The sequence below is a fragment of the Suillus discolor genome (genome assembly GCF_016758755.1).
Source record: "Suillus discolor strain FC423 chromosome Unknown F5147scaffold_70, whole genome shotgun sequence".
Classification (NCBI taxonomy): Eukaryota; Fungi; Basidiomycota; class Agaricomycetes; order Boletales; family Suillaceae; genus Suillus; species Suillus discolor.
Window position 1 is genome coordinate 135,531 of NW_024541317.1, and position 10,872 is coordinate 146,402.

Here is a 10,872-nt window from a genome sequence, read left to right on the forward strand (position 1 = left end):
CTGCTCCGGATGGCGATCATGAGCATGGGTCAAGGATGGCGGCGAGCAGCAGCAGGAGATGGCAGTGAGCAGCAGCGTGAGATGGTGGCGAGCGCGGGTACCATATACAAATAATAAATTTATTAGACACTGAAACAATAAAATACCATGATGCACCTTTGCAGCTGAGAGAACTCCCCATCTAGAGTCGAGTCTACATGCGCTGCGCGTTTGCGCATGGTGCTGGTGGCATTGGATGTGCTAAGCGGGAGGATGCTGAAGGTAGTGAGAGGGCGCTGAACTTGTCAACTTGATGGCGGGAGGGCTCCAAAGGTAGCAAGAGGGTGCCAAAGGAAGTGAGAGGGTACTGGGAGTTGGGTTGGCACGAGAGGTTCAATCCAAAATATGATGCGACCGGTGGGAACGTTACACATACTTGAGCTCCACAAAGCATGCCAGAGAGAACTCACTGAGTAGCCCAAAACTCGAATGAGACCATTGCGCCACCAAGAGCTACATTCCAGAAAACGGGACCAACTTTCCCGGTGGTGTTGTCAACATGTGGCGTGTCCCGTACATGGGTGGCGTGTCCCGTACATGGAGTGCCAACTTGTTGGCCTAGCAGAGCGCATTCAGTTGTGAGAATATGCAATGAGACATGCATATCGATTCACCTTTGGATCCGAAAGTAGGTCATCGAGGCAGGCTGTGAGAGACGGAGGGTGAGAGACAGCGGGGTGAGAGACAGCGGGGTGAGAGACAGTGGGCGAGAGCAGCCAGCGGGTGTGTGAGACAGTGAGCAAGAGACAGTGGGTGAGTGAGACACGGCGAGCGAGCCAGCAAAAGCCAGCCAGAAAGAACAGCAAGCGAGTGAGAGGGGATGCGGTGAGGTGGCGGGCATCAACATAGGTGCAGGTGGTGTGGCGTGTGATGGGTCGTGCGCTGGTAGTGATGGGTGCTGGCCCTCGAGGGAGCCATCAGAGCACAAATACACACCTCTGCAGCATAGCGCAAGACACAATCCCTCCAAAATCCACCTTGACCACGCCTAACACATCCACCTCCAGTAAAAGGTAGTCTTGCGCAGTGTTGTAGCCAGTCCTCAATGAATAGAACCTCCTGTTATAGAGGTGAGCGGGTGAGAGACTTGAGAGTTTAATTAGTTAGTGCTTACCTTCGAAAAGGCTAAATGTAGCTTGATTAATCAACAACGTGAATCCCGAAGACGACAGTTGTCGAAGTGGAAGTGGATAAGGGTTCAGAATGGTTCGGGAAGGCCGAACCAGAACTGGACCATTTGGGAAGATCTAGAACCGAGAACCGTTTTCCGGTCTGGTTCTGGCTGGCGCGAGAACCATGGACCGAACCGCGGAGAACCGGATCAAAAGTCCGGTTTGAACCATGGTTCTGGACCGGACCGCAGCAGCACTAGCTATTTGAAGCTTGGATTTCTCCAAATCCAATGATCGTAGGGAGGTATGTTGTATTGGCTCGGTATCAGGATCGATGTCGATAGTTGCAAGATTGACTGGAAATCGTAGTGTATGCAATTGCGGACATGGACCGAGCGCTGTGAATAAACCACGGAGGGTGACTTCGGAAGGAGGATCAGATTCTTTGATTTCTAGAGTGCGGATGTGCGGCCAACTAGACATAGCTTGCAAGAGCATGTCATTGTCCAGGTAGATGTGGAATTTCTCAGATATGAGCTTCAGGGTTCGGAGCTGTGTAAAACAAAGGAGATGCGGAATTGGTGTCAAAAACTCGTCGTATTCGGGTCCTATGGAATCGTTATCATAGGAAATAATGGTGATTTCTTCTAGAGTCCGATACGCATTGCAGCAGGACAGAGCATGAAAGAGTTGCTCAGCCTCTTCTGAAGACAGAAAGTGGGCTTCAAACTCGAACTCTTTCAGTGAGGGAAATTGCGAATGTTGCATGACTGTGATGAAGTCTGCAGCATCGAACAGCTGTCGAAAGGAGAGGCTTGTGATGTTAAGAAATGATAGATTCACGATATCTTGTTTTGGCAGCGAAGGAGGGTCAATACATCCTTGATCAATTTTCAATTCGAGAAGGGTAGGGAGGCAGGAGAGGTGCTTCCATGCTGCCCAGTCGAGCATTGGACAAGAAAGAGTTACAAGTCGTGTGCACCAATGAATCCTATCGGATAAGAAGGACAGTTCATTTGCTGTGCTGCCATCATCATCGCTTAGAGGAGTGTAGATGCATAAATGCTCCAGAGCAATGCAACGTGTCACAAAAGATTGCAGACCCTCGTCGACGCTCAATAGATGACGTCGGTGCAGCATGCGAGGCAGAAAGAGGTTCAAATATGTGGTGGAAAAACTTAATGACTTCAGCCTCGGAAATACGCATGCCTCGGCAGGGATGGCAGAGAGAAGATGCGGATATTCAGATTTTATGTTCAATGTGCGTATGCGGGAGGAGTGACGCAGAAATTGATGGGCCTCATGGGCAAATAATGGCTTAACACCTTTTGCCCAGGGCTTGTACGAGTGGTCCCACTAGTGTACCGTGGATAACTGTTTTGGGAGTTATCCACCGTGGATATCCACCCTAGAGAATTTGGGGGTCAGTTATCCACCGGTGAGTAGGGTGGATATCCACCAGCGGCAAAATCGGCCCGGTGGATCCGCGCGCTGCAAAAATTTTCAACCCATGGCGTGTTTTCGCAAAATTTCCGTTCGTTCACCAATACTAAGTAAAGATACATCATGTAACAGCTATTCCATGTCCCAGTCTGCCTCCGTCAGGACCCTTTCCGATGCCTTCGCGAGGGCCTGCAATATGTACAGTGGACCTTTGCATTATAGTAGCAAAAAAATGTCAAAATGACCGGGAAAAACACATTTTTTGGGTGTCAAAAACTCCGTGGGTAGTTTTTCACGGAGCCTTAGTTGGCAGTGCTTTGAGCAGTTCAACTAGCTGATCCTTGAGATGTTGCTGCATGTAAGTTTTTTGGGGGATGAATAACTTGAAGTTCACAATGTTCCATTCCATCAACAAAAGAACAGTTCGCGTGTATGGCTGGTTACTGCCTTTTATGGCTTACAAACCCTGGTAGATGGTTGTATGAGATTGTAGCACATATGCAAGTAGTAACAGACACGTGTAAGATGTAAAACTTGTACCGGAAGGGTACGAAGCTTGTAAAGTAACTAACAGAAGTGCGGAGGTATGCATGAGATCGTAGCATGTATGCAAGCCATAGCAGATATGGGCGAAATGTAAAGCTTGTACATGAAATGTGTGAAGCTTGTACAGTGATTAACAGAAGTGCAGAAGTATGCATCATCAAGATTGCATGTATATGTCATGCACATGTATATATACTAGCTATAGGTCTTATATACATATGGTGATTGGTCTCATGCATATGCATGCATCATGTACCGATCCAAGATGTGCTGCAGTTTGACCACGAATTCGGCCGACAGCAACTTGACATGTACCGTTATAATTTTTGCCAAGTCATTTACCTAGGACCCCGAACTCGAAGCTTGAGCTTGAAGTTCCGACTTCGAGATCTGTCCGTCTCTAAGACTTTTCTCACATAAGTGCCACCCACACGGTGGGCCACACCATTACCTCTTTCCCACCGCGAGTGTTATGTTCTAGCTAATAATGTTCCCTCACCAGCTGCCATCGCCCTCGTAAGTCCTTTTATGTTTTTCTCTTTTTATCAATAGTAGTACTACTCAGAGACTCTTCCTTGCATTGCGCTGCTTACCACACCCTACTGTGACAGCCTACGCCCTGCCGCTGCCACCTCTTGCATTTTGTTGTCCCTCACTGCATCTCTTGCACCCTTGCGTCATTCGAGTGAGTTTATTCCCACATTTACCTGCTAGCTAGCATCTCCCGCACTCAACTCTACGGTAATTTCTTCTTGTTTTGTTCGCTCCCTAAGCTAACCAAAGCTCATACACATGTAAGTTCTATCTTTTCTTTTTGTCTTCTAACTTTGGTAGCCTTCGGCATCCCCCCGCATCCTCTGAAACCTTCCTCCACCCTTCTGCACCATCTCGCACCATCCCTGCATGCTCTCGCACGTTCTTGATCCCTCTCGTGTGCTCTCATACTGTCTAGCGCTGTCACATGTTATTGTGTGCCTTTCACTTTCACTTTTTCCCTTGTCTCTGCTGGCTCACATCATACACATGACTACCTTTGCATCGTCACTTTCATATTCAGTACTTTCCCTTCACATATTCGTATCTCTACTTACTACTTTACTTCCATGCTCATTGCCTATAGCCCAGTGTACTGTAGCTACTACAGTGCAATTTGATGTGGCCATTATCGTGATCAAACAGAGCCTACAATTATTGCACAATATGGTGACAAGACTAGTAGGAGTATGTGTATAAGTTCATTACCCGCACAAGGGACTGCCAGGAAGCACAATTGTCACAACAATTGTAGTGGCATGTATCGAATTTCATCACCTAAACAAGGATCTACCGAGTGATACAAATATAACAAGGCCGGTAATAGTATGTATAAAACCTCGCTGCATCATGCATGCACGGACTTATATGGAGACTGACAAACTCAACACATGTCTGTCATGTGTTTGTGGGGATGGTAGCAATTTGTGCACCTTGTACTGGCTGTTACTGGCTGTCACATGGGATGTACGGTTGTTGTGTTTTTTATGATGTCATTTTTTGTGACGATATTCAACAGTAACCAAACAAACATTGCTTGATATTGCGCGAATTTAAAGTTTTGCCAAAATAAGTTGGCTTGCAATGCGGACTTGTAGTGTTTGCTTTTTAAGTGTATTTAATGTTATTTAATGTAACCCTGGGCACGTACACTGTTTTTTGAGTTATTCACATAATCCACCCTATTGATTTCGGCCTTGAGTGATCCACCTAGTTATCCACGTGGGTGGATAACTCGATGGTTATCCACGGTACACTAGGCCGCACCATCGAAAGTCAGTGATTTGCCGCATTGAATTCAGTGGCCATGTCGACAACAATCAGTGATTTAACTACTGATGTCCATCGTCTTTTCGGGGGATTCAATGGCCGTTGATTCATTGCGCTACCTCATTAGTTTCAGTGGCTCTCTCTATTGATTTTCAATGTTTTCTCCTACTTAAATTCATGGGCTTTCCTTTCCACAGTGTAGGGAGGTATGTTATATTGGCTCAGTATCAGGATCAATGTCGATAGTTGCAAGATTGATTGGAACTCGTAGTCTACGCAATTGTGGACATGGAACAAGCGCTGTGAATAATCCACAGAGGGTGACTTCGGAAGAAGAATCAGAGTCTTTGATTTCCAGAGTGCGGATGTGTGGCCAACTAGACATAGCTTGCAAGAGCATGTTATTTTCCAGGTAGATGCGGTAATTATAAAATGTGAGCTTCAGGGTTCGGAGCTGTGTGAAGCAAAGGAAATGTGGAATTGGTGTCAAATGCTTGCTGTTTAGGGGTACGAGGAATCCCTCAGCAAGAGAACAAATGGATATTTGTTCTAGAGTCGGACACGCTTTGCAGTGGGACAGAACATGAAAGAGTTGCTCGGCCTCTTCTGAAGAGATATATTTGGCTTCAAACTTGAACCTTTTCAGCGAGGGAAATTGCGAGTGTTGCATGATTGTGACAATGTCTTTAGGATCATAGAGCTCTTGAAAGGAAAGGCTTGTGATGTTAAGGAACGATAGATTCACAATATCTCGTTTTGACAGCGAAGGAGGGTCATTACACCCTTGATTAATTCTCAATTTGAGAAGAGTAGGGAGGGAGGAGAGGTGCTTCCATGTTGCCCAGTCGAGCATTGGACAAGAAAGATGTACAAGCTGCATGCACCAATGAATCCTATCAGATAGCAGGGACAGCTCATCTGCTGTGCTGTCATCATCACATATTTCAGGAGTGTAGATGTGTAGATACTCCAGAGCAATGCAACGTGTCACAAAAGATTGAAGACCCTTGTCGACGCTCAATAGATGACATCGGTGCAGCATGTGAGGCAGAAAGTGGTTCAAACATATAGTGGAAAGACTTAATGACATCAGCTTCGGAAATATGCATTCCTCGGGGGGGATGACAGAGAGAAGATGCGGATCTTCGGATTGTATGTCCAATGAGCGTATATGTGAGGATTAGTGGGCAGATAATGGCTCGATGCCTTCAAGTTTGCCCCGCTACATTACATAGTCATCCATACAATCTCAAGGAGTCAGCAAATGAGAACACACAACAAAGTCAGGACAAGGACGCTACAGTCCTTCCGCCGTCATGATCGTGCTATCCCACAGTGTCGCGACAAACTCCAAACATTCCCTTAATGTTTTAGACAATTGATATCTTTTTCATCATGAATAAATTTGATTCGTGTGTCTATAGTATTGTAGCGCGGTAGCAATGCTATGCCTGATTACAATAGCAGTCCCCACCATTTCAAGGAGTCATCAATTCCCTGATGGACGCTCGGTGAGCCGAAAAGAAACAAACAAAGTGTAATGAAGTCATGCACTGACCTTTGTACGACTATGATCATATATCAGTGGATGTAGCCTCGCTACACAGCCTAGCAGCGGTTCTAACCCATGGATTTCAATCCACAACAAATCCATCACAGGCTCATAGAAGATTTTGCATGTCCTTGCAAGCCCTGCAAACAATTTCTGGGTCAATGTTTGAGTAGATGGTATTGTGTTCACATAGGCGAATATCTCTAGGATGACTTTGGGAACAAGTAAAGCTTGATGCATCACTGGGGTACTACGGTAGAGTCAGGACTCAAAACAAGGTTTTGTGTAAACCTAAAAACATTGCCTGCGTGGGACCAATATTAATGGGTGTTATTACCTGCTATTCTCAGAATTCCAGTCAGTAGTATATACAATAACACGTAGTATGAATACAATTTATATAACGTGTGACTCTCATGAATGCGGTCACCGTGACCAAGAGTCTGAGTCAAAGTGTTGGCTGGGTGCATACCCCATCTTGGGCCGCAATGCACCTGATCAGAGGCTTACCTTGACAACAACAACCATAAGCATTGATTCGTGTTCAAAAGGGGTAGCTTGATGTTTTGATTTGCGGACCTCGACCCTGATGCAGATGCTGCATTGCAACGTAAAACCCCCTAAGTATATGGCTGTCTTATGCAAATCCATCATTGCGTCTAGCCAAAACCTTTGATTGAAAGCGGTTAGTTTATTTAGGGTTAGGTTAGTTAGTTAGCTGAACTGTCCGAAGGACAATCTACATGGGATACAAAGGACATGTATATAGGCAATATGAATTACTGGTCTAAAGAATCCTAGGAACAGTCGTAAGTAGCATTTAAATGTGGAGAAAGCATTTCATATTAAGGATCGTTGGATCCAGTTCCTTCATAATGGCATGACTTGCGCGCAAATCGGCTTGACTGGGCTCGTACTATGTACTCGAGCAGAAGACGAAGATTCTAATTTGAAATAACACGAGAAAACGAGATAACTGGAGCACACCGTATCCGCTCGGACTCGGGGTCATTTCTACAAACAACAGTATGAGAGATCGTAGATCAACAACTTGTGAGTATGTACCAGACGACAGGAATACGGCGCAGAACTACACATCTATACGAATGAAAACCATCCTTTGCTCGAGCGACACTTTCGTCTTCACAGCGTGTATGCCCAGGCTACCTTCGTACAGTCCACGGCACTACCATTCTTCGAATCTTTGAACATGTTCTCGTAAAAGGCTTTGACGATGAGTTTTACGATTGCGTCATTGACTACCCAGAAAGTGCCTGAACCACCAGAACGGTAGACCTGCTGCGAGATCAATGCCCTCGTCAGGGGTCCGCTTGTTGCCGTGACACCTGAGCGCTTCATCCACGCAGCCATGAAACTGTGTGAACGAATAACTGCCCAACCTCCTCAACTCCCAACCAACACCCACTGATTTCTGGTCATTGCGCACTGGGCTCGCCTGAAAGGTGCTTCCCGTGAGTGATACCCTAAGTTCTTCTGCCAGTTGAAGCTGACGTCTCGCTTGCCAGCGACTTCAGATACCCACGAAGATTTGTTGCATCTTATCGAATTTAGCAGGATTGAATTCGTCGTCCAAAGCTGTTTTGTGGGCGAGGGTTGGATATTGAATTTTGTAAGTAGTCTATCTCGCGAGTAATGCCCTGTGTGGTTCTGACGAGCATTGAATTTGAAGGAGGTAAGCCCCTGGACTCACCAACAATCATTGCCATTGTCAGATAACGTGGTCTGATTCCAAGATCCCTGGAGACTTCTCTCGCATACACGATCTACCTTATTCGATCACCCAAGCGCCGATCATGCCGTCATCCACCAGTAAGACGGCAGTGGTCACGCCACGCCACACGATGCAGGGTCATGCAAGACAGGTCAACAGTGCTGTGCACTTGCCTGATGGACGACACATCATCACATGTTCGTCGGACGGCTCACTCCGACTATGGGACCTAGAGAGCGGCGCACAGATAGGCGAGGACTGGCGAGACGAGGATAACGTAGTATTTCGATCCCTGGCATTGTCTCCAAACGGCAAGACGATTGCAAGCGGGGACTATGACGGGAAAGTGAGGTTGTGGGATGTCGAGACGAGGAAGGTCATTGCCAGATGGACAGGACATGCCCATACTGTGCAATCATTGTGCTGGAGTGCAGATGATAAACAAGTGGCAAGTGGATCCTGGGATGGGACGGCAAGAATCTGGGAGGTCAAGAAGGGCAAAACTATTCTGAAAATCGAAACCAGTCACGCCCGGGTGAATGCGGTGATGTACTCGCCTGACTCATCAAAACTTGCCACGGGCCGGGGGAATATGAGGAGAACGCTGTAAAAATCTGGGACACGAAAACGGGAAAGCGTCTCAAAACACTCAAACACTCAAACACAGTTCGCAGCTTGGCATGGACGTCCTTGGATGGAAATGGCAAACTTATCTCCGATTCATATGATCTGATTAGGATATACGACACCGCCACTTGGGAACAAATCGCTATCCTTGAAGGTCACACAAAGCATGTCACCGCCCTCTCCTTGTCTCGGAACAACCGCCTCATTGCAAGTGCATCTTATGACAAAACAGCGCGTCTATGGAATCTTGACACCAACCTCCCAGTTGGACTACCCCTCCAGCATGAGAACGTTTTGTGGTCCGTAGCTCTTTCCCCTGATGCAAAGGTGCTAGTTACTGCCGAGGACACAACCGCGTACACTTGGAACGTTTATACCATCCTCAAAGAAGCTGGCCTTGAGGACCTACTTTCCATTGATTCCAATATTGTCACGGTAAGTGTCAACATATCCATATCACCCGCTCTCTCTGACATTGTCTGTTGTTAGGCACCAGAGGAGAGACGGGAACAGGAACAGACGGCACCTCAAGATGATGATTCAGGGATACAGCACACACCCCGCTCTTCCTCATTCATTATAACAGTAATATTCTAGCGTGATGCTACGCGATGTCCTGGCCAATCTGATGATATAGACGAACTTCCTCCAATGTTTTTTCATGGCATGGAAGCCCCTCAGTCCTCCTCAATGGATGGTTTACGCCCACATTTCTCTGCAAATGCATTCATCGCTCGCCTTCTCTCGCTCCTCCGATGGAACGACTGAACTTCCGCAACCTTCACGGCCTTTGGCGGTCCATCTACGCACACTCCTCGCTCGCCTGTCCTCACTCATTCACCGCTTTGCACCTGAAAGTGATGCACCAAATGAACTTCAGCAACCCTCCTGGTCCCTCCACGTCTTCCCGGTTATATCCACACGTGTTCCTGGATCGCCTTTCCTCACTTTTTCCCCGATCTCGACTCAATACCGACGAAGAAGTCGAACATCGTCCAACAATGCTTTCGAGCTCACCTCCAGATGGAAGGTTCATCAGCCGGCTCTCCTCACTCTTCCGCTCTCAACCTCACACCAACGAAAGAATAGAACTTTCGCAACGTCCAAGTCGTCCTCATGTTGTCGACGTGGCTGCAGTGCGAGACAAGCAGGTATGGCTTTCCTTGGTGCATTTACAATCGCTCTGGTTTAGTAATATCTGTTCAGAGTTTGGTTGTTACTCGGAGGCCAAATTGTAAGAAAGCAAAACGAGCATATGAGCAACGAAACAAATTGCACGCTCAAGCCCAGGCATCGTCATCGGGCACTCAGCCTGCCCATGTTTCAACATTAGCGACACCTCCTGTTCCAGGTACTAACACTACCACAATAGGTGCAGCAACCTCACAGTCACAACCCATCCCATGGTGGGGTCAGATCGTGCTATTTCTCTGCTGTGCATCTCCACCACATGCCAATAGTCATTGATACAATTAACGTTGCAGCATTTGGACAACCACTTCACCTTTGCTTCTAGTGATTCTGCACCTATGTCTCTTTCCTTATGTCTTTGAATACACGACCAATCTCGTTTCCTCGTCACAAGCCTCGTACAACGCACCAGACAGAATAATACTAATTTTATGAGGGAAGGACGGTGTATTTCTGGTCGATAGCCGTGAAAATGAGGACGTCTGACCACTCTGCCCAAGTGTGATGCACCGAAAACCTTGCCGTCTCAACAGTTCTCGATGGGTGTCGTATATCCTGCCCAAAAAAGTTTAACAGCTCTTCAAAGGGGTCGCTGTTGGACTAGACTCCAGTGTGGTAGCTTAAAGTCCCAGTACTACACGATCGCAGACTGGGTTATTGGTAGTGGTAAGTATGAATACCTAGTATAAGATGATCATGACGAAAACTTGTTTATTGTCCACTTTCGTTAACGTTTGTTCTGGCGCGCGCACATGCATCGATTTACGGAAATACGCACTGTACAATATGATATATGATACACCAACGCAATGGCAGTCTCGACTCTT

At 46.8% G+C, this 10,872-nt stretch overlaps 5 protein-coding genes across 5 annotated transcripts; 1 reads left to right on the forward strand and 4 right to left on the reverse strand.

The window, feature by feature from the left end:
• Positions 1-635: 635 nt before the first annotated feature.
• F5147DRAFT_716660 (uncharacterized protein) lies at positions 636-955 on the reverse strand. Its single transcript, XM_041438610.1, is given in 2 exon segments — positions 636-711; positions 727-955. The coding sequence occupies 2 exon segments, from the start codon at positions 884-886 to the stop codon at positions 650-652; spliced, it is 222 nt and encodes a 73-aa protein (XP_041288172.1). The 5' UTR covers positions 887-955; the 3' UTR covers positions 636-649.
• Positions 956-1,286: 331 nt separating this feature from the next.
• On the reverse strand, positions 1,287-2,498 carry F5147DRAFT_818453 (uncharacterized protein; the record flags this gene model as incomplete). The annotated part of the gene is made up of 1 exon (XM_041443614.1): positions 1,287-2,498. A coding segment is annotated over one exon (1,212 nt), but the record flags the coding sequence as incomplete, so codon positions are not given.
• A 500-nt stretch (positions 2,499-2,998) lies between these two features.
• Positions 2,999-3,507, reverse strand: F5147DRAFT_391242 (uncharacterized protein). The gene has a single exon (XM_041429565.1). It carries the CDS (start codon positions 3,296-3,298, stop codon positions 3,035-3,037), a length of 264 nt encoding a protein of 87 aa, XP_041288174.1. The 5' UTR covers positions 3,299-3,507; the 3' UTR covers positions 2,999-3,034.
• Positions 3,508-5,154: 1,647 nt separating this feature from the next.
• On the reverse strand, positions 5,155-5,949 carry F5147DRAFT_818455 (uncharacterized protein; the record flags this gene model as incomplete). The annotated part of the gene is made up of 1 exon (XM_041443615.1): positions 5,155-5,949. A coding segment is annotated over one exon (795 nt), but the record flags the coding sequence as incomplete, so codon positions are not given.
• A 3,581-nt stretch (positions 5,950-9,530) lies between these two features.
• On the forward strand, positions 9,531-10,444 carry F5147DRAFT_391262 (uncharacterized protein). The gene is made up of 2 exons (XM_041429566.1): positions 9,531-10,005; positions 10,061-10,444. Exons 1-2 carry the CDS (start codon positions 9,610-9,612, stop codon positions 10,319-10,321), a joined length of 657 nt encoding a protein of 218 aa, XP_041288176.1. The 5' UTR covers positions 9,531-9,609; the 3' UTR covers positions 10,322-10,444.
• Positions 10,445-10,872: the final 428 nt, after the last annotated feature.

Coding starts and splice junctions, on each gene's coding strand:
- F5147DRAFT_716660 (XM_041438610.1), bottom strand. CDS start 886: ATGTTGATGCCCGCCACCTCACCGCATCCCCTCTCACTCGCTTGCTGT.
- F5147DRAFT_391242 (XM_041429565.1), bottom strand. CDS start 3,298: ATGATGCATACTTCTGCACTTCTGTTAATCACTGTACAAGCTTCACAC.
- F5147DRAFT_391262 (XM_041429566.1), top strand. CDS start 9,610: ATGGAACGACTGAACTTCCGCAACCTTCACGGCCTTTGGCGGTCCATC. Junction 10,006..10,060: donor CTGCAGTGCGAGACAAGCAG/GTATGGCTTTCC, acceptor ATATCTGTTCAG/AGTTTGGTTGTTACTCGGAG.